Genomic DNA, 24,557 nt, shown 5'->3' on the forward strand with positions numbered 1-24,557 from the left:
AAAAAAAAAAAACTTTGTGGAGCCTAGACATTCATTAACTTCTGGAACAAGCTGTGCTTTAATATGCAAAAAGAAACAACTGCAGAGTTTGTCTTGGTTATTAAAGAGTTACAAGAGCTTGCAGAACAGCAAAAGATTTCTTCTTCAAGTCATGAAAACTGCCCCTCTCCCCCCCATCAAGCCTCCATCCTGCACACGAGCGAGCAGGGAAGCCCTGTTCGTATCTAAGAATCGGCTGTAGGTTGAATGTCCTTAACTCGGGGACTACCTGTGTATATATATAAATAAACCTTTCTGTTTTATAAAAATCACATTCTTATTTATAGACTTTTTAGACACTAATTTGTGCTTTTTATTTTAGGTCTGATGAAAAGAACAGGTGGGTGTTGTATATAGCCATCAAAACAAAGGAACCTGTGGTACTGAACTTACAAAACTGAAAATAAGAAGATTTTGAGCAGGCTGGGAAGCAAAGAGCTAGATAATCCAGGAAAACTTCCAGCCATAAAACCAAACAGAACCAAACAGGATCTATCTCACTTGCCGCAGTGAGTCCACTGTGCTTTGTACAGCTGTGCAAAATGGAAGAGAAAACTGGAGTTTTGCTTTAAAGCCCAAACCTAGGGTTATTTGTTTTGTTTTTGTTTTTTAACTCTGAATAAAGTGGGGTGAGGATTTACCCTCTGTTTATTTGCTGTCTGTGTCCAAGAATCTTATTTCATTTTCTGTCTTTTCCGGTGGTACAGGAAATAAGGGAAAATATCTAACAGGGACACAAACAGAAAAATGTAAATGGTGCAAAGGTTTTTATTCCTAAGTCTTTATTGGGGAAATCCCAGGTGTTCCAACATTACCCTATCTGTCATAATACATTTGTTTCTGGGATAGGAAATGAGAGGAACTCTTGCTCAGACAGACAGAAACTTTATCACTTCTTCATTCTGTTAAAAATAAAGTTCACTTTTTAGTGGATCTCAAATGTTCCAACAACATTTTTGAAGTTTGATTGATTGTACCTTGGTTATCTATTATTTCCATCAGAAAGATTGAAGAAGCGTAAAAAAAGTTTTAAAGCTCCGACACATGGCTTGGAATAAATATAGAGATTTCACAGGTAACTGGAGCTCAAATAAATGTAAGACAAGCATGGCCTATGATATTTCTTTTACTTTTTATCTTTTATGAATCATGCTAGGAAACCTGCAACGACACTTTAAAAGAACAAAAATGATCCAAAAATCTTTACAAGGACATATATTATCCAAAGGAAAGGCACAAATAAAACCCAGCATGAAACTAAGCTGGTATGTAGCTGTATAAAAAGTACACCTCTCGTCAAAACTCAAAATTCAACCTTGAGATGCATCCAGGGAGGCCAGACAGCTCAGTACTTCTTCTTTTATCCAAGCATTGATTTCATGTATCACTCCAACCGCTCCTTTTGTAAGTAATCTGATGATCTGAGAACACCTATTTATGATGCAAGAGAGCTATTCTAAAACAAATCCAGTCCAGGCTCATTGCTGATTGGAATGGAATGTAAAAAAAATTCAGAACTAAAAAGTTTCTCATTAAACAAATTAAATACTTTCTTGGAAGTGGTTGGTGATAAAGATTATAGAAGGAAATCTACCCAATAAAACCTTTAGGAGGATATTAAACATTGACCCTGTTATGGGTATCTTAAAATGCTTATTATGAATGTCTGTTTTAGGCGTTGTAGACCTCTAGAGATATTGGATTAAACTATTGGGAGTTAGGCGTAACACATGATTTGACTGAGCTTATTTCATATGATTTATGTTCATATTCTATTTAAATGTTCTTTGTCTGAATTGATTTAAATACATCAATGCCATCAATTGAAGAAGAGCTGTGCTCGTACAGTGTGCTCAGTGCCAGTATTAATACATGGATATGGAAATATGTAAAAGCTGCAGTAACCTTCTCCTCCTTTGACTAAGCGTCTCTTTACGTCTTTTATAACTGCCTGTACTGTAAGCTCTCTTGTCTTGCAGCTAATGAGACCCTAAAACAATTTTACAATGCATTTAACTGCTCTCCTGACCAAAATCATTCTTTAATTACATTTGAAGCAGCAACCTTTCCCCCTAGTCTGGTCTGAGATATGTGCAAAGCCCTCCTGATTACATTTTTACTGTGCTAATCGCTGCAACTGCAGTACTGTCTTAGAGTAGACATAGATCTTTATCTTTTGTCTTTCTATTTATACATTGCTATTGCTTTGTCTTATTAGTTTATGATTTATATAGTTTTAACTGTTTCTATACACTGAGAGCACACTTTCCAGGTCACATACCTATAGCAAAACTAAACAAGAACAGAGCATGAAACAAATTTTAGATCGTGCACAAGATAGAATATTGAAGGCGTGATGACTACACACATAGATTCATGTGTTGATCCCATCATCAGATGCTTACAATGGGCCTGATTTATTAAAGCTCTCCAAGGCTGGAGAGGATACACTTTCATCAGTGAAGCTGGGTGATCTAGCAAATCTGGAATGTATCTAGTCCAGGATTCAAAACATTTGCTAGCAAATAGCAAATTACTTTTAGGAAATTCATTCCAGGTTTGCTGGATCACCCAGCTTTACTGATGAAAGTGTATCCTCTCCAGTCCTGAAGAGTTTTATTAAATCAGGCCCATTGCCTCCAAGTAATATAAAAGAAGATAACACTAGTTTAAACAACCTATTGTGCCATAAAGAGTTATTGTATTGTAGAGGTATTGTTTCAAATAGAACATGTATTTGATATGTTAAAATTACTTGTACATGGTACATTCAACTTGGCTACTCCTTATTGCTGCCTGATACCAAACATTTTGGCTTAGGGCAGTTAAAGACTTGCATTTGACTGCAGCTTTCTACTGCATGCTCAACCACACTCCCAATCATTACCATTCAACAGCTTCAGTTAAACAAGTCTGAAAGTGGAAATAAAGTTTCACTTTTTTTATTTTAAAATTTTAAATCCTAATTGCGCTGGGGAACTGTAAAAAAAAGCCAAGCTGTGCATACACTTGCCAAGAGTGTTGAGACTGCAAGTGCCCCGTGTCAGGACTGAACAAACTTCTGTTCATTTGCATAGGAGGTACATCATCCCGTCCCACCTGAGATGGCAGAAGATTGGGACGTGGAAGGAAAAAAGGAAAAGATGGCTGCGCTTGTTATGGATTTGGGACAATTGAGTATAGCATGTTTAGTTCTGCTTTTAAGAGCAATACCAGGAACAAGTAAAAGCAATAATGAGCCACTAATGCAATGGTAATGCTGCAACCAGTAAGATTGTAGAGTTTACAAGTTGACTCTTAGGCTAGGTACACACGTGCAATAATTATCAATAGAAAACAAACGATTTACGACCCATCAACGATTATGCAGGATTATTTTGAACGATCGTATTGTGCACAATTATGTACATGCTGTAACGATACGTTCGTTCAAATACAATCCACCAATAATATACACACGCTAGATACGATCCTTTGAATGATGCAGGTAGTGACATGAACAGGAGAAAGTGTATCACAGAACAATCCATGATCACTGAATGACCGTACACACAATAGATAGCAAACGATCGTCGCCCAATCAGATCCGCCAGGATGATTGTTCGCTTGCAGCGACATTGCTTGTCCATCGGCGTTGTTGTTTTGTTAACAATTATCGGACGAATGGTCGTTACTTGTTCACTTCCAACGATAATTATTGCATGTGTCTACATAGCCTTAGACAACCTTCCAGTTCCAGGACAATGGTAAAAACAATGGTAAAACGATATTAGTAGCACCATACTGGCACCATAGTACTAGGCACGTATTTTAGGACGTATTTTATTTTGATGCAGGTTACAATACTGGCCTGAACTTGCAAGCAGCACAAAGGTTAAAGCACAGCAAATCCAATCTGAGGCTGATGATGTGTAGCCACATGTAAAAAAAAAGCTAAATGGTAACCTAACAAGTCCAGTAATACCAGTAGACACATTTTTCCAATAACATGTGTAGTTCAAGAGATAATTGCTTTTTACTTTACTGTGACGTTATCATAGGTTCATCTTGTGAGAGGAGTCATCAAGGTTAATGCAGACCATCTAGTAATGCTGAATACCTGTCACTCAATCTTAGTTCTTAACCCTGACAATTCTAGTGACTGGTAATGCACAAATGATGGCACATGATTGGCACAAATAATGTAAGTTGCATGGTTGGTGAATACATCCTAGCCCAGAAAACAAAGCAATAGCCAGCTGATAAGGCCTGGATAACTTGGCATTACTGAAATGCACGCAGACTTGCAGAAGGAACTTTCTATCCTTTCTAAAGTAAAAGAACAACTAAAACTGAAGTTTGAGTAATTGACAAACATATGTACAAAAACAGACGTATGGCTGGAATTCTGGTTAATAATTGGGTTTAGCTATCATTTAATTTGCCTTGGCCATACAGATATAACAGAAGGTTTGGCCAGTTTCAATGTTGTGGATACTTAGAAATGTGTATTTGGAACACTACAACTATTTTTTTAAATCTATTTTATGTACAATACTATTTATATATATATATATATATATATATATATATAAATACCCAATTGAAGGTTCAACTTATCCCTGTACAATCCTTGTAGAAAGGGTGGGCTAAAAACTAGAGAATAGCTATAAAGTCCAAATAATACATTACAGCGGTGGGCACCAACTGGTGGTCTGCAAGAAACTTTTGGTGGTCCGTGGCTCTGACAAGTGCGCCCCAAGGGGGGTCAGGAGAAGGACCCACTGCTGGGAGGGTCCACCAGCCAGGGCCGCGGATCATGCCCTCCGTACGGATCACAGGTTCAGGGAGGTGGCAATTATGACGTCACTATGGGTGACACTCGGCTCCCCGCACATTCGCGGTCCAGACCTGAACCTGGCTATCACTGCATTACAGTACACTTTAGAAGAATTATAAGTGGAATTTTGGTTTACAATACAGCAACAGTTTCACGCACACAGTGGGGTTTTGATTTACTAAAGGAATACTGTTCACATAGCGTTTCTATGGCTACATTTACTAAGCTAAGTGAACTATCTATTACAAGGTGATAATTCACCTTGGTAAGTGAACACCCTTAATTCTATTAGTAAATCACCTAAACCTTGATAAAAACCTTGTTTGCTAATTATATAGTATATACAGTATATATATTAATTGCTTTATTACAGATTTTATAGAAACTTTGAATATTGTATAATGCATGAGCGTTTATACTTAGGAAACATTCAACAGAGCTTTACTGTGTAAAACAAGTGCCTTGTCTATATGCACAACAAAAAGACAGGAGTACTTACTTTTTGTAACAACCCCTTCGAGTCGGATGATATTTGGATGATCAAACTGTCCCATGATACTTGCTTCCCGGAGAAAATCTCTGCGCTGCCTGTCCATGTAACCTCCTTTTAAAGTTTTAATGGCCACAGGGATTTCCTTCTTTGCAGGAGTCTTCAATCTACCACTGCATACCTCTCCGAATTCCCCTAAAAAGATAGCTTGTTTTTAATATAAAGAGCACAAACATTGTGATGTGTCATGAAAGTGAGGCAGAGAGACAAAAAGAAAGTAAACAATGAAGTATGAATATAGTATTATGCCAGACTCGCAATACATAGAATGTCTCTGACACAGGGGGATAGTAAAGATTTTCAAGTTCTCAAAAGTGGTAATAAAAATCAGAACAAAGTAGCTGCCAAATCAATTTATAGTTAGGACAAGGTGCTTAATGTGTGGTCTGGGTAAAACTTGGATACATGGTACATACAAGAGAGAAGTGAGGATCAGAGCCAACTCTCAAATAAACAGTGCAATATATTACAATGAAAGGAACAATTTGTCTAATAGGAAGTATTATAATTTTATTAAAATTATTAAACAGGATTTATTTAGCACCAACATATTACGCAGCGCTGTACAATAAATAGGGGTTGCAAATGACAGACAGATACAGACAATGGAGGAGAGAACCCTGCCCAAAAGAGCTTACAATCTAGGAGGTGGGGGAAGTAACAATAGGAGGGGGATATGTAGTGGTGGGAAGTAGTGAGGGTTTAAGACACAGAAGAAGATTGAAAAAATGGGTTTTGAGTGCTCTTTTAAGATAGGAGCAAGCCGAATACGAGGAGGAAGACCATTCCAGGGAGTCAGTGGAGCCCAAGAAAAGTCTTGTATCCGTGTGTGTGATGAGGTTATGGACCTGATTTATTAAAGCTCTCCAAGGCTGGAGTGAATACACTTTCACCAGTGAAGCTAGGTGATCAAGCAAACCTGGAATGGATTTCTTCAATGTCATTTGCTATTTGCTAGCAAATGCTTTGAATCCTGGACCACATCCATGCCAGGTTTGTTGGATCACCCAGCTTCACTGGTGAAAGTGTATTCTCTCCAGTCTTGGAGAGATTTAATAAATCAGGGCCTATGAGTGAGAAAGTCATTAAAAGGTCATTGGAGGAGCGAAGAGAGCAGCAAGGGGAGTATCTTTTTACCAGGTCAGAAAGATAAGTAGGACAAGAACTGTCGAGAATGCGAAAACTGGTCATTTAAAAATTAACACTAAAAATTATATACCTGGCCCTATCTAGAAGTTACTTTTACTTCCCCCAATGTTCCAAGATATGGTTCAATTTGTAACATTTTTATTGTTAAATTTATGTAGACATGCTGGTTTTCTTATTACAACAATTATATTTTTCAGGTGAGTTTATTAAACTCATAAGAGAATGAAAGATCACAACAGCGTCTTGCAATAAATCTTCAGACTTCCTGAAAAGCTGAATTCAATTATATATTATACATTTATAATAGCATTATATATTTATAATGCTATTATAAATGTATAGAAAAGTGGTGCTTGTAACTCAACTCTTTTAACTGTCTCTTCAGCAAGATTAGCCCGCTCATCATGGCCAATGGTGGGGCATGGTAGTCCTAGGATGTTATTAGGTGGTGAGTTTTGTAGATTGTTCCCTTTTACTTACAAAGAGGCATGTTGTATCATTTCATTTAAGATTTTAAGATCCAGGTTATCAAAACATATTTAATGAATAAATACAAACTTTTGCCTGTTTTTCTGTATCTGTAATTTTAAATAAGGATAGAAAAAAAGCAACATAAAATATTGACATACCAGTTCTCAATGTTGAGCAATATAAACTGCAAAATTCTAATTGTCCCTTAGTGCAAATCAAGTGCATTGGGGTAAGAAACAAAATAATGTTTTGTGAAGTTTTCTTTACTACAATAACAAGTTACCTCTAATAAAAATAGCAGCACTTTCAGCATTTGGCTTAAAAGCCTCTTTATTAACTGTTGTAAATTGCAGGAAGCTTGTGAACATATTTACAGGAAGAGAATTTGCTGCAAAATGAGTAAAAATAAACTTAGATTTATAGCTATTTCTAGAATGAAATCAATAGATATCTGACAAGCAATTGTTGTTAAGTACAATGATCTGTCAATAAAATCCACAGTAATAGTATGTTATCGTACTTAGTTATTACAAGAAATTGCAGCATGCATATGCTTGGTATCCAAGCTCCTATTTGAGATGTTGAAAAAAATAATGGATGTATATGTGTATACTATGAGAATTTAAAGTACCGTTTGAAGAAAATATATTAGTCATTATTAAACTAAGGACTAATAAAATAGAGAAATAGACATTTTCTCAAACATTCCCTGGCAGGAATCTTCCAGGTCTAGGTGTGCCAATGGCAGTAAATGATTCTCACCAGGGAATGTACGAGTCCTATATGTTCATAAGTGGTCCTTGGAATTTCTAAGCTTAAAGTAAACCTTTGCCAGGAGCATGAACATTAAAATATTCTCACATTCTGAAGCGACAGCAAAAACTCCAAAACAAATCCTGATTCACCTCTTTAGCTTTGTGGACATTGTGTGGGTGTTTTCTTGGGCTTATCCCAATGATCATTTTATACTTGCAAGTCTGACTGTCACTTGAGGTCTATTACAGTTTTTGGACTGATAATTTTTTAAGAAAAAGACACAATTCTTCATGTTAGTGTGCAGCCTCAGGCCTCAGTTAATGGGACAAAAAAAGGCATACTTAAAATATTCACATAGGTTGTAAGGGAAGCTTGATTGAGTTTCCTATCAATAAAGACCCTTTGACTGATTTCACCATCTCCCAGGATCTCACCTTAACCTCCTGCGCAGTTCATTTCTGTTTGGATTTATGTGTCTAAAAGTTGTACATTGTTTTTCACGAAATTTTTTTTTTACAGTATAATAATAGTATGAGTATAAAAAAGTTGGAAACACAAAATCATGTCAAAATAATAAATAAATAAATTAAAAAAAAAATGTAATTAACATACACACGCACCGACGTCACCCGCAACTCCCTGGTGACTCATCCGGTGCCAGAGGAAGAAGAAAGACGCAAAAGACGACACGGGATGCCGGCGGATCAGGTAAGCGCTGTATTTACTTTTTTTCCCCCATAGGTTTACTTACCCTTGGGGTTACCGCTTTCTGCATCTTTTTTCTACCCCAAGTCACATGGGGGGGTTACCTCCCAGGAGGTTAAATACCCCTTGGTCTTATATGAATAGTTAGGCTTTAAGGAAACCTATCATGGAAGAATCATGAAGACTGCCATTGCTGACCATTTCTTCTGAAAATGCTACTTGTTTGGCTGTCATGCTGATGCATTGCACCTGATTTATTAAAGCTTTCCAATGCTGGAGAGGATATACTTTCCACAGTGAAGCTGGGTGATACCGCAAACCTGGAATGGATTTCTTAAGTCTTTTTACTATTTGTTAGCAAATGTTTTCAATCCCGGACCAGATCCATTGCAGGTTTGCAGGACCACCAAGCTTCACTGTGGAAAGTGTATCCTGATCAGCCTTGGAAAGCTTTAATAAATCAGGCACATTGACTTTAAAGTAACTGACCTGGATCAAGTATAGAGATAAGCAATTAGGATGGTTTTCTGATTTTTCCTGGCCTTTAGTTCTGAAAAAGGAACATTCACATGCCACACCGGGTCATCCCATATGCTGTATATTCCCTATTCTGCTTCACCTTGTTGTGCATTATCTAGTTCTCATGCCTCATTTTGTGCACTATGCTGTATGTTTCCCATTCCGTATCATTGTATTATGCTTAGTGTAATTATGTCAAAATATTTAAAGGGTCATTGTGAAGCATAAGTGTACTTTTCAGCAAAGTACATCTATCCTTTTCTGTTATGTTTTTTCTGATATCACTGCCATGTCATCCTCAGTCCTTTGTCATCTGCCATGGTATTTAGGGTGTTATTATACAATGGTGCTTTTATTACTATAACATTTTACACCTGTACAGTTACGTAACACAGAATAGCTACAATGCAAAAAGAATCTATTTGACAATGTTCATAATGTTTGCCAAGCAATGTTTGCAATTCTTCATGATAACAAATAGATTTCTTGCTCCTTCTAATACCAAGGTGATTTCCCTTTGGATAAAAACTACTACGTTTAGGTTAATGTATATCAGTATGCACAACACCTGCAAACACTAGTCTAACCTTTACCTTTATATTACATTGGCATTTGAAATAATCTCATGGGGGGACTCTATATTTCTACTGGGGAAACATTGCAATATCTTTCTGGGATGTAAAATTACACTAATGTTTGTACTTTACAGAGAATGAACTACTAGGGTTATGTTATGGCATAAAACCAAACAGGAACACACGTGCACAGCTGCCAGAGTTCACAAGATGGGTACACTCTGACAGTCTGGGTCCTGTGTATGTTATGCTATGATATGTGAAGCTTGTTCAAACTTAGCTCCTTCCAGCTCCCCGGAGATGTCAGTGCCACCTTTACCCTAAACAGGAAAGAAAGTCACTTAAATTTACTTGTCTACCGGAATTACAGCATGTTAGTAAGCCAGGCAGGAGCCCATATGCCTATTTGTGTGCCGTATAGTTATTTATGTCGGATTTGCTGCTTTACGGATAACAGTACTCATACCCACTGCAGGGTGGGAGGTTTTTGAGTACTAATGTTGGCTCTTGGGGGACACATCTTTTTGGGCTGTCCATTGGTGTACTCTTTTCAGGGCAATGAGTAAATATTTCACTATAAGGTAACCAGTTAGTTCCCGAACAGACTACAGCACTGGATATCTGGTTTCCAGCCCCTGGTAATGTGCCAGCATGGAACATGTGATGACATTTGAGTGTTAAAGATGGGAGTAGATGCGAGACCACATTTTCTGACTGCCGCAAACTTTAAAAGTTAACTGCACCTTTAATTTTTGCTCTCCTTCCCTGACCTAACCCATTTTCCTGCTCTACAGGTACACATTATCTTCGATGTCCTGTCCCCACTGTTTGTTTCTATCCTCCTCCAATGCCGGTCTTCACTGTCTTGGCCATGCCCTACAGAATTCCATGGGGCTTCAGAACACAACCACTATGGAGCTTTAGTGCACAAGCAAGGCTGGGGAGTAAAGACTAAACAAAAAGTAGAGCCAGGACCATTAGATCAATGTAGGTATTAAACTGTGGAGGGAGATGGGTGGGTTAGGTTATGTCAGAGAAAGGAACAAAAAGTGAATGTTTCCTGCATGGGCAAAACACAAATTTACTTCAAGTGCCACTATAATTTATAATAAAGTTGAACTCAGAAGCTATACATTTAAAGGTATCTCCTTACCTTCAATTTAACATTTCTGTGTGGTGCTTCTGCCTCCACCCCTTCTGTAACCACCAGCCCTGCAGCTATGATTGACATCAGCATTGGTGCTATTGTTAGGATAAGTATTCTTTATATCTTTTATTTTTAAAGCTCCAACATAGTATTATGTGCTTTACAATAAACAAGGCTATCTTGACATAACTAGTACAAGCTTTGGCAAAGAAAGAGATGAGAACCTTACTAGGAGCCTAGTATACAATAGGTAGGTGAGATGGAATAGTGGCTAATTGTAGATTATTAAGAGATAGAACAAGATATGTAGGCAAATGTGACGAGGTGGGATTTAAAAGCATATTTTAATATATTGAAGTTGGAAGCAAATCTATTGGGATGGGGGAGAGAATTCCAGAGAATAAAGGCAGCCCTAGAGAAATCTTAGAGCCATACGTGGGAAGATTTAATTAGTGAGGAAGTCATTGGAGGAGCAGAGTAGGCGGTTAGGGAAATATTTATATATAAGGTTAGAAATATAAGAGGGTACAGGAGCTGTATAGTGATTTACAGCCAAAGCACAGTGGCTTGAATTTGATTCTGAAGTGAGAAGGAAGCAAATGAATATTTTTTCAGAGGGAAGCTGTGATGAAAAGTAGTGAGATGAATAAATAAGCCTAGCTGAAGTATTGATGATACAGGTTGTGCCTGGTTTACATACGAAATAGGGACTGTAAGTTGGTTCTTAAGTTGAATTTGTATGTAAGTCGAAACAGGGACATTATTTTAATAAATGCAATTAGGACAGATGTTTGTCTCAACATAATATTAGACATCATGGCGTCAGTAACTGTATAAAATCCTCACTGTGAGCTAATCACAAACAAAGCAAAAAACAAATTAAAATTAACTTTGAAGCTAGCTGTGCTTTGATATGCAAAAAGAAACAAGTGCAGCGTTTGTCACTAAAGAGTTACAGATCAGCTCAGCTCTTAAGATCACCCACAACCTCAGCTGTGTTAAGCAAAACGGTTCTTCTGCAAGTCATGCAACCCCCTCCAATCAGCTCTCCGTCCTGGACAGGAGTGAGCAGGGAACCCCAGTTTGTATCTAGGAGTCGTCCGTATGTTGGATGTCCTTAACTCAGGGACTACTTATATATTGTAGTGACTTGTCCATTAAAAAACACAGCCTATCATACCACTATAGCTACGTACAGTGGTATTGAGGCAGAACATCATAACAGGCTGTGTTTTGTGAACTGCCAAACAGACAATTATAATTAGAATTTTTATGCTGCACTGTGGAACTAAGGAGATGATAATGATGATATTCCAAAAGATATTAACATCACAGTGTCCAAAGTTCAGCATTAAGTGTGCTGTGCTATGCAAATACAAGAATTTTTGATCACTGCAATGATATAATTTGAGTTTCATGAGCGGTTTATAATTAAAATACAATCTTACCCCTCCCTACAAGGCACCTAAGTCAATCTATTTTTCTACCATAACCTATGCATGGGAGGTAGCAGATAATAAACTAGCAAAAAAGTCCTCAACTATACTCACAAACTGCCCATTACTTTTTTTTTTTTTTTTAATAAAGCTGATTTAGCTATTGTGTTTCCACCCTGACAAAGAAATACCTTCAATACAGCGTTTTAAAATTATATTTTGTTTTCTACTTCCCCTAACAGATTAGATGTTTTATAGGTAGGTCATTTGTTTCGCGTGATAATTGAGTTTACCTAAATTACAGTTGCAAATTATCATTAGTGCGGAAAAATGTTTGTAGTAAACATTTTTTATGTTGGCCAGGCATATTCTAATAATATGTGAGACTTAATCAGGCCTTGTGTTTAATGATGTAATACGTGTACGTTTCTTTAAACATTGTGCCGGAAACAGTATCTTTAAACAATGTGGTTGGAAAGTGATGTGCATAGAAGAAACAGATAATCAGTGTTTGATGTGGATGGGGTATTGTGAATAAAAATTAAGTAATGCTCATAAAATTATCTAGCATCTAAAATACATTTGGCTTAATAGTTTTTTCGATGAGCTAACACATTAGTGTGGCCACTTTAGCTCAGTGGTGGTGCTGGGGTACTGAGCCTGATTACTGTAACATTAATATGACATAATAAGATGAAGCCAACATATTTTGCAGAGCAGGGGTTAGGGAACATTAATAGAAACTTTTACATTGCTGAACAACAGTAAATATGAAATTCAATGCATTTATTGAATGATAGCATGGGTGATTTAAAAATGGCTGATCATAAATTAAATAGTTCTAGTTATATCGTTGTCTCTGACACTAACCAAAACGAGCATGCAAATTGATATTGTCTACTGATAATACTACCCCTCTCCCATACCCCCTTACCCCAAAGACACCACAGCATGGTGTAAGAACTAATCCATGGTTCCTTGTCCCCCACTTCTGCAGGAAAAGGTCAATGCCCCTTCCTCCCCAACATGAAAGTGTTTGGCTTTCGCAACTGAGCCCTAACATGCTCCACCATATATGGAAGCATATTCTAGTCGAACGTAATAAATAAGAAACAGTTTGCATATTAGAATTGGGTTTTTCAGGTGAAAACATCTTTAAATGTTAGAAGGAAAAGAGAGAACTGATAAACATTAGAGAGTTCTCTATATGGAGCCTTTTTATATTTATACAGGGTGATCATATCCCCCCTTATATATCTCTTCTCAAGGGAGAATAGATTCAGTTCAGCTAATCTTTACTTTTGTTTAAGGTTTTTTAAATTTTGATCACTTAGATGAACAGCCACCTAAGCCTATTCTTCAAACCCAATGACTTAGAACACTAGTAGGGACCACAATTTACATCTAAATAACTGATTCTATGGCCTACACATACAACAGAACATGTAAGCACGCATGCTATGCAATTTTGAATTGATAAGGAAGCTAATCTAAAAGTTTTACATTAATGGTAGGTAATGATAATTCAATTGTCCATCAATATTTTATTTCTTGGATGGATATGTAACTATCTGCTTAAAATTGGTGGAAAAGGCTGGTCAGAAGAGATCTGATACCTGTTCCATAGTTTGCTATGGATTTTTTTTATTCAGGCAACTTTTTTCAAATTCAAAAAACTCATTCCCTATTACCACTCATACTAATGTGCACTGATTTTTAATTTATGTGTTCATGTATCTTCCTGCATAACTAATGGGAATGTATGAAAAGGCGATCAATGTCCAGTCAAAGGCATATTGATGCAGAAGAATATGTTTTTAAATGCAAAGTTGCAAATGGGGCTTTAAAGTGAACCTTTATTTTGCCTGAAGAAACTGATTAACTCACATTTAAATTCTGTACACTACTCACACATACCATCATTTCTCTGCTGCTCAGTGCACCCAGTGGTGCAAGGGAGATCTCTAGCTTAGCTCTGCTGAGTTTATAAAAATAATCTTCTTCCTGCCCCCATGACAGCAATCACCTGGTGATTGGCATACGGTGACACATTGGGGTTGATTTATTAAAGGAATACAAGCTGTTCACTAAGCAAATACATTATTCCCTTGAAAGGGATATACTACCTAGCAAAGTAATAAGTTAACTTCAGCCATCTATATGTGCAAGAAAAAAATTGTTTTGGATTTTCTTGCACATAATTCTTTGCAAAGTGAACTATCACCACATTTATGATAAATGCTCTTGGTAAGTGACCTGTGGAAATTCCTGTAGTAAATCCAACACAATGGGCCTGATTTATTAAGGCTCTCCAAGACTGGAGAGGATACTCTTTGATCAGTGAAGCTGGGTGATCCACCAAACCAGGAATGGATCTGGTCCAGGATTCAAAACAAAAGGCAAATAACTTTGAAGAAACCCATTCCAGGTTTGTTAAATCACCCAGCTTCACTGACAAAAGTGTATCCTCTCCAGCCTTGGGTAGCTTTGTTAAATCAGGCCCAATGTTAGAAGAAGCAGGGATAGTCCTAATACCTGAAAGTACTTGGCTTCCCTCTTTTTTCCAAGAGGATGAATATCAGAGCAGGATAGGCAAAGTAAGTATATGAGAAGCAGCAGATGCCATCTATGTAAACCTATCTCACGTGGTCAAAAAGTTAATGTTAAATAGTAAAAAAAGTAATGATTACCAGTCTTGATGCATTGGATCCAATTTATTACAGCTCTCAAAGGCTGGAGGATATATACTTTCATGAGCCTGGGTGATCCAAAGCTGGAATGGGTTTCTTAAAAGTCACTTGCTATTTGTTAACAAATGTTTTCAATCCTGGACCAGATACATTCCAGGTTTCCTGGATCACCCAGGTTTACTGATTCAATTTTATCTTTTCCAGTCTTGGAGAGCTTTAATAAATCAGGCCCATTGCTAGAGGAATTGGAGATGGTCACATAATCCAAATACCTGGAAGTATTGAGTATTCCTCTTTATTCCAAGATGAATATCACAGCAGGATTGGGGTAGTAAGTATATGAAGAGCTTGCAGATGACATTTATTTGAAACTATTGCTTTAACCTCTGTGTTCAAAAAGTTTGTTTTAAATATTAAAAAGGTAATTGTACTTAACATAGTTCACAGTATGTTGGTACTATTGTCTTCAATTAACTGAAGTTTGCTGAGAAGCAGGCATTTACATGGAAGGATTATCCAACTACTTACAGTGGAGAATTATGAGACAATTGACCAAATAAGCATTTTATGCAATGAATTGTTTAAGTGGCAGTCACTGAAACATTAACAATATTGAATTACATTATTTTGCCTTATTTCATGGCCCACCGACTATTTAACAGCATTAATTATGATAATTTGAAAAAATGACTGGACTGAGTTGATGAAAACACAATAGGATTACAATTACCAAGAACACTATTTTCTGACGTTATACCTGCCTGTGAATTGATTAATAGGTTAATACAGACATACTCAAGATTACATTACTACATTAGTGACAATGGAAATGCATTATGACATATAATAAATCTAAACGCTATGCTTCGCCAAACCCTGCATTAAGGATTGCTAAATGTACAATAAATATATAGTTAAAGAACTGTTCCTGGCTTGGAGTCGATGTTTTGTGAGCTGCACTTGCCCTTCACAAGTACAGAACCACAAAAAGTATATAGGTTAGAAGTTTGGACTTTACTCTGACAATTTAGGGCCATTTCACAGTCGACCAAAGTGTTCTACTGCAGACTCAAATGAGACTCATCCCAATGGCTCTCATTCAAGTAAAAAGGAGTGGTTGGGAACCATTTTTTGCACACAGCTGTGGCAAATCATATTTTATGTACCTGAAATTTTCAGTTTTAATAAACTCTTACATTAATTAAATATAAATGCAAATACTGTAAGTACCCCAATTTGACAGATCTAATTAGAGCTTAGGCTGGGGGATGGAGAAGCAGCAAGAGGAGCCAATCGGCTATGCTGTAGTGCAAGAAACGTCAAATAGTAGAAAATAGCAGAACAAAAGAAATAGAGAGTGGCTCATCAGTCTGTTGCTTCTCTTTTCACTATTTAATCAAAATCCAGGGGGCATGACAAGATCCCTTAGTACCTAACTATACCAGATAAAAATCACTGTCTTGTTGAAACTTTTTGGTGCACCAATTATTAAGCTTTTCCTCCAAATTTTAATCATACACTGGAATAGAGCCCCTCCTATTATCCAGGATTTCCTGAAAAATCCCTGTATTTACTGCTAATACTGTTGCTTATATTACCACCAATACAGGTAGTCCCTGGGTTACATACAAGACAGGGACTGTAGGTTTGTTCTTAAGTTGAATTTGTATTTAAGCTGAAACAGGTACAATATTTTAATGAATTCAATTAGGACAGATGACAGAATAATATTAAGCAGTGTGGTTTCAGTTACTGTATAAAATCCTCACTGTGAGTTCATCACAAACAAAGCAAAAAAAAAAAATATTTATGGAGCCTAGACATTCATTAACTTCTGGAGCAAGCTGTGCTTTAATATGCAAAAAGAAACAACTGTAGAATTTGTCTTGGTCATTAAAGTGTTACAAGATGTTACAGATCAGCTCAGCTCTTAAGGTCACCCACAACCTCAGCTGTGTTTAGCAAAATATTTGTTCTGCAAGTCATGCAAACGGCCCCCTTCCCCATCAAACCTCCGTCCTGCACACGAGCAAGCAGGGAATCCTGCCATTCGTATCTAGGAGTCGTCTGTATGTCAGAGGAACTCAGGGACTACCGGTATATATCAAAGAATTCTAGTCTTCTACTTAAAAAAGGGGGAAATAAATAAAGGAAAGCATAAAAGCTGGCATTGCACAACCAATTGCCCGGACTCCCAGCTGGTGCCATATCAGTGTACAATTCTTACCCAGTTTGTAGCTAGAAGTCCTGCACCCCTACATAGCCCTATGTAGGACGTTCACAATGAGTGATAAAAGAAGAGGATGGCATTCATATGAAGACTGCAGCTCAAAAATTCTGCTTCTTGCAACTAAATTTTTATTATATAAATTACTATTTAGGTAAAACATCAAGCATGACAAATACATTGTACTGCCTGCACACGTCTTTCCCTAACTTGTTAACATGAAGGAATGCCTGAAAATACTTTCAGGTCCTGGGGAACCTGTTATATTGCTGGCCAGTGGGAAGAATGTCATCCTTACAGACAGCCAAAAAGATCATTGGTGTCAGTTAAACTGACCCAAGAGGTCCAAATTGCCAATTGCTCTGGCAAACTCTGGAGAAACCCTGGTTGAGAAAGTCTACATTGTACTGTATTGCATATAGATTTTTTTAGATAGAAATTTAATGTAAATGTACATCAGATGCTTGTTTTTCTCTGGTGGGCTCACCACTTGGAACTTTTCAGTAACCATCCGGCTGTTTTTGGGTGCTTCTGATAAGTTGGCCACCCACCTACAATTTCTTCCCACTCAGCTTGAAAGATTTATGGTTTGAACACTGATATATATATATAATGCTACCTACTGTCCAGCAGTTCAGTTATCACTTGGTACATCTGAGCATAATGTTTTCAGTGGTGACAGCATGGTATATTGAAATGTCCAAATCTATTTTTGAAGTGCAAAACCATTTATAATTGCTATTTAAACCGGAACACTTTCACATGACTGCTGTGCTTATCCAGCATGAAACCTGTTTCTCTTTGCAGTGATAATTGGACTTACAGTAGAGCCATTCAGTTATGTGCACATGATATCAATGCTTGGATTTTGCTTGGAGCTTACTAAAACTGATAGGCGTCACTGGAGCTCCAGGACTTGGCAGTAAATCACTGTGCCAGTTAGACACACAGTGATATATGGGCAGGTGTATCCTCTTGTGATCATGTAAGGCAGATCCAAAGAATAGATGTTTAATCCTGAAGAGGACTGTGACCTCCTCTTCTAGCGCCTAGTTTCATTAACTCCTTCGGCACAAAATTCTATAACATGGAACTTTGCGAAACTACAAATCCCAGCAGTAGTATTGCATATACTGTGATATTTTTGGCTATCTCTAATTTCAGTGCAATATATAAAGTTGCACATAGCCTGTGGTATCCAGAATGTATATCGCTGCTGTACTCCTGAGAACATCCCAATATCCTTATAATGTAAAGCAGGGGGTACATCATCCTATATATTATTAATGAATGCAAAACATTTACATTTACTATTTACAGAGCCTTTGTAAATGTTTAGTAATATAAGGTGAAAAGTTCACTTTAGCAATACAGTTGCTGCTCCTCTCTAATGATACAAAAGTCATTTTAGTTTATATAGAAATAAAAGTCATCCAAAGTTTAAGGCAGCGCAGCCCTTGGTGGCACGTTTGTACGTACCGCCAGGACTATGTTAATAAACCATCAAGATACAGAGTCTGCTATTGGATGTTTCTTGGTATTTATTTATATATTTTTGTTTTTAATTAGGTATACCAATCAAAAATGTATTTACAGTGAATACCTCTCCAGTGTAAAATGATAATAAAGCCCATATTTCTCCTTGATGATAAGCAAAATGCATGGTGCTGAATCTTAAATCTAAAATGAATGGCAGTTAAATCATAAGTTTTATAAGTTGCACATACAATCTGAAAGAATAAACAAAATTAATTTCTCTTCATTGGAGTACACAGATACACTAAGGTTGATAATATTAAAAATTGAATTTCTTTTGTATGAGTAGTAAAGTTACCTTTTAATACTTGTGAAAGGGGTCTGATGCAAAAATCATGATGCCCCCAACTATGCTATAAAAGTGAAGCCCTTGCAAACTGGACTTCTACAAGGTTTTTGTTAAAATCCAAGCATGATAAAGTCACGAAGAATGCACTGTTCAGGTCTACATTTGAACTATTCCCTGCAGAGGCATAAGGATGCCAAAGTAGAGTCAAATATAAAACGTTTGATGAATGTGCTGCAATGTACCCCTAAAATCTGAGCACTAGACCAGTGGTCACCAACCTTTTGGACGTCACGGACCACTAATTCCACGGACTCCAGACCACGCATTTGCGGAGAGCGGTGTGTCACTCCAAGGGGAAGACACTTCCCCCAGAGTAACGTCATGATGCAACAACCCCTCCACACTCCCATCCCAGATCTGAGCCAGTCCAGACCACAACCCGCCCACCGTCCTGGGCCTGCGATCCATATGGGGGACATGGTCCATGGCTCTGACTGGTGTGCCCCTCCAGCTGGGTCCTTCTACTTACCTCGCTGGGGAACGCACTGGCCAGAGCCATGGCCCACCAAGATTTTCTTGCGGACCACTGGTTGGCAACCACTGCACTAGACACTACTTCTTATTATTTGTGCTTCTACCCTTACAGAAGCCAAGCCTTACATAGCAGCATATAGTAAAAAGTAGGTAAAATGTCATACCTATGATATCCCAAAAATACTGCAGAGCTCCACTGGTTTTGAAAAACCTTGTATCATTTTATTATAATGCCAGCATTCTACACCAAGGCAACCTAAAAGCATGACTTGTGCAATCTACCCAAAGAAGATATGATTTTAAGTTCTTACATGGCCTAGATATTGTAAACCTAATACCTGTTCAACTCTTAGCTCCACTTCAGTCCAAAACCCTCACTGATATTTCTAAGTAAATCTCTTGTCATGCATCATGTCTTTGCACCAAGCTCAATTCCCTCCAGATATTAAACAAAATTAGAAAAGTTGAGCAAAAACTGGGCCAGTTGAGTGAGCAGGTGAACACACCATGTGGCAAAGGAACATTTTGTTTTTAGACAAGGTATTGGGCCTTATAAATAATAAATGTTTAGAAATTAAGGTGGTTTTATCCTTTAATTAGATGGATTGTCGTCTTTTAAATGTGAGGACTGATAACACATTGCTAAGGGCCCTGATGTAAGAGACGTTATAAAATGTAATGAAATAAACTTTCTTGCTATCACTGGATAAATGCAAGAATTGTCAAAAATGCTGGAAACTACAGATCTATCTTTAGGTACAGTGAAGGCCATGAAGCAGAGTTACAGACAGATAAGAAGGAGGTCATGAGGCCAGAAGGTGAAATGAAATTGGTTCCAAGCTTACAATATTGAAACAAAAAAACTTGTATCCTTACCAGCTCCAATTACTCTTTCTATACGAATTCTAGATGGGTCAATCTCTTTTGCAAACTCATGGACAGCTAAGGAAGGATCTTCATATGTGTCAGGATCAATGTAAGTTTTTGCTCCTGGAATTCTCACTGTTGAAGACAAATAGTCATAAAGCACGTTCATTAAAACACAGGTCAACAACAGACAGTTATTCTTGCTTTTACATTGATTTGTAGATCAACTGCATGTGCCAGATAAAATGCTGACATATTTTTCTTACACTTATTAATCTCATCAATTTCTAGCAAATGGATCCTAGTTTTAAAGCTCTATTACATTGATGTAAATGCATGCAGCATCACAGTCTTGTCTTGATTTGCTTGACTTTCTCAAATGACATTGGCTTTGCAAAGTCTTTGTACATTGTGAAATAATGATGTTCCGTCTTTCTGCAAGAACTTATCTAGCATTTTTAAAGTGACAATGCAGTATTTTGTAGCAATCAGTGAAAGCGGGACTTGGAAAGAAGTGGTGTGACTTTCCATGACTGGCACTAATTTATATTTACAATATATTAGGGGACATTTATGTGTGCCTGAGTGCTTGTGTCAACTATAGTTAGGGGTTTATGGAACAAAAGTCAATTATACTAGGTGCATGGTGATAATGCAAAGTCATTGGAACATGAGATGTCCCTGAGCCATTCTCAGAATATAAAAAACAAAACCAGGTTTAATCATCACTGTTGAAGTTTAGGGTTATAAAAGTACCCATTATAAATCGGTCTGCTCTGGTTTCAATAGATTGTTGCAAGTAGGTATCCAGTAACATGGAGCCTAACGCGTGACAAACAATGCAAATGGAAATCAGCAAGTCATGTTCTAGCTTTTGTCAAGCTTGATACAACCCTAATGAATGCATCCAATACAAGTAGCAAACGTGGCTTGAAGATAATGACAGAGCAAAGTGAGCAGCTGCTCTGGGGAGAGGACTCTTGGTGGTATAACAGGTGACTTCCAGGCATACAGGGCAGGAAGTGAATGCATAAATACGAATGGTTCAGGTCAATTATTTCCCCAGTCAATTGTGCATGTATGAATAATTTAAATAGATATTTCTCAGGGGAGATTGATTTTCTAGACTTTATAATGAGAATGAGAGAATCTGAAGATTACACAAAAGTATTATGTGGAGATCATGCAGATGACTGATTATTAGTACTAGTATCATAGGAACATCAATACTGCTTTGACACGACTATGGACTTTCTACAGCGCTGCGTAATATGATGGCGCTATATAAATACTGTCTAATAATAATAATAATACTGCTACCAAAATCCTAGGGAGCTAAGCTGGCTTGGACTTGGACCTGGCTTCACTTTACTTTAAAAGGAAAAATCAATTTTAAGTGTTGCTCCATTTAGAAAACAGGTGCGCATTTGGTATAAAAAAAATGCACTAGATCAACTTACCTAGTAGCTCCCTAACCTCAGTATGACAGCTGTATCCTCCTCCACTGTTTATCTTTGATGGCCGCAAACTTTTTTTAATGCTTATTGTGTCATTGTAAACCCTCAAAAAAGTGCATGGGGCCATAGTCCAAGACAGAATATGCATAAATATGCCTCATATAGAGGCTTAATATGCAAACTTTTAAAAACTTTTTTGTCCCAGAGGAATACCTAAAAATTTTTTCAGGTCTAAAAGAACCCCAGCTAAATACAATGCATTGGATGCGCTTGGGAAAAATGTCCCCTTACATTAGCGGTCAGCCAGCAGGGGTCTAAATATCGACCCTCTTAAACTCTTCAAAAGAGCTAATATGATCTCTGGTGTCATGCTACTTGTTCTGCCAAGTGATGTTCACTTAAGAACTTTGTAGGCACCAGCAAATGGAAGGTCCATCATTCACAGCCCATGGAACCCCTGGCAATGGTCTACTATGGTAGACATAGTAAGCAACCAAGAAGATTATGGAAGAGGTGGTAAACCACAGAGGAGGTTGGAGCAGCTGTGTTAAAGGAAAAAGAAGAGGGTGCGAATTGGTTCTGGTATAGCTTCAGTTAGGAGGACTAGGAGGGTAGGCAATTTTTAAGCTAGTGACCAAATTCGACGAAGAAGAAGAAGAGCAGTGAATCCTGGGGAGTTGCTATACCCCAGGACCCAGGGCACTGGGTAGTTATGGCTGCCAACATCTCACTTAAGCACAAACATATGTCAGTCTTTGTTGAACTTTATTTTAGAAATTGTTTTGTGTCATTAACATCCATTCTCTGGCTAACCCTCCAGGATTATGCCAGGCAAATCATTCAGTGAATAGGAAGATCTGCCTTTTTTAACTTAATATTACTTATTTTTAGTTCATGTAAAATGTATTTATTTAGTAGCCAATGGCTATTTCCTTTTTACTTTACTGAATAAAACTCACTAATTAAAATGAGATATGTATAATCTGGGCACAATACACTTTTAGAATGCTGTATAGTTTTTTGCACTTTTGAATTCTTTTAATGCTTTTTTTTTGTACTCAAGCACGATTCATTTCACGATTCTAGCATGATTCATTAGATTTTTTATATTTCTGTCATGCCATTTCATTTATTATATGTGACTAATTTTAACATTTTTTTAAAATAAAATTATTGGACCGTGATCTGTATTTTTCAAAACTAGTGAAATGCTATCACAACTATCAACCTATTAGAGCAGTTTAGCAATAAAAGCAAAAGAATTAATGATCTCGATTAGTGAATGTCTTTTTGTTTTGTTTTTAGCTTAATAAAAAAGACTTTTGTAAAAAAAAAAAACAAAAAAAAAAAACTTATATTTAAAAAGTTCAGTAAAGTTTGTAATTATATAATAGGCATATTTGGTTATTACATCTTCAGGTTCTGTTTCAGCTTCTGAAGAGCTACAAAATAGTTGAAAATTTATAATTCCATCACACAGTGAAAGTCTATGGCTGATTTTCTAAAAGAGTATCAATTCTTAATATCACAAGATTAATGTTCACTTATCCTAATAAATACTGTACGCTAAAGTTGTGTTCATTGGGGCTGATTCCACACAGCAAAGGAACATTTTAAAACTCCATTTTTGTTTGCAGTTCATTACATGAATAAACCTTTAGATAATTAACAAATAAAAAACTAAAAATAAGGAAGGAAAAATTATTTTTTAACATTTTGGTGGTGTTAAGCAGAATTCAATTACTGATCAGGTATTTCTTGTTTTGCAGAGAGGGAGCCAAGATGGAACCTTTCAGTTACCTGGAGATTCACATGTAGTCTTTTGGTGCCCTATAATGCAGTTGGAGGTGGGATATTTTTTTTTACTTATTAGTAAGAATATTGATTTATACCAGTTTAACCCCTAATTGTTTTCTACAGCAAGGTTTCATTCTTTGACCAATACATGTAGTATGTCCTCAGTCTCTGACCATCTCCTGCAATATGTCCTCAGTATCTCACCATCTCTTGCAAAGTGTCCTCAGTCTCTGACCATCTCCTCTAATATGTCCTCAGCCTCTGATTATCTCCTGAAATATGTCCTCAGTATCTGACCATCTCCTGCAATATGTCCTCAGTCTCTAACCACCCCCTGCAATGTGTCCTCAATCTCTGACCATCTCCTCTAATATGTCCTCAGTATTTAACTATCTCATGGTATATGTCCTCAGTATCTGACCATCTCCTGCAATATGTCCTCAGTCTCTGACCATCTCCTACAATGTATCCTCAGTCTCTGACCATCTCCTCTAATATGTCCTCAGTATCTGACCATCTCCTCCAATATGTCCTCAGTCTCTGACCATCTTCTACAATGTGTCCTCAGTATCTGGCCATCTCCTCTAATATGTCCTCAGTATTTGACCATCTCCTATAATGTGTCCTCAGTCTCTGACCATCTCCACCAATATGTCCTCAGTCTCTGACCATCTCCACCAATATGTCCTCAGTCTCTGACCATCTCATGTTATATGTCCTTAGTATCTGACCATCTCCTGTAATATGTCCTCAGTATCTGACCATCTCCTATAATGTGTCCCCAGTCTCTGACCATCTCCACCAATATGTCTTCAGTCTCTGACCATCTCCACCAATATGTCTTCAGTCTCTGACCATCTCATGTTATATGTCCTCAGTCTCTGATCATCACATGTTTTATGTCCTCAGTATCTGACCATCTCCTGCAATATGTCCTCAGTATCTGACCATCTCCTATAATGTGTCCTCAGTCTCTGACCATCTCCACCAATGT

General features: G+C 37.3%; 1 protein-coding gene across 1 annotated transcript in view; it reads right to left on the reverse strand.

The window, feature by feature from the left end:
• The window catches only part of EPHA6 (EPH receptor A6), a 453,819-nt gene that overhangs the window by 71,552 nt on the left and 357,710 nt on the right, over positions 1–24,557 (reverse strand). Inside the window, exons 10-11 of the mRNA XM_072431761.1 lie at positions 20,319–20,444; positions 5,358–5,543 (exon numbers count right to left, since the gene is read on the reverse strand). Of these exons, the coding sequence (XP_072287862.1) occupies positions 5,358–5,543; positions 20,319–20,444 (312 nt within the window). The remainder of the gene's footprint in view (positions 1–5,357; positions 5,544–20,318; positions 20,445–24,557) is intronic.

Source organism: Pyxicephalus adspersus, chromosome 1 (genome assembly GCF_032062135.1).
Source record: "Pyxicephalus adspersus chromosome 1, UCB_Pads_2.0, whole genome shotgun sequence".
NCBI lineage: Eukaryota > Metazoa > Chordata > Amphibia > Anura > Pyxicephalidae > Pyxicephalus > Pyxicephalus adspersus.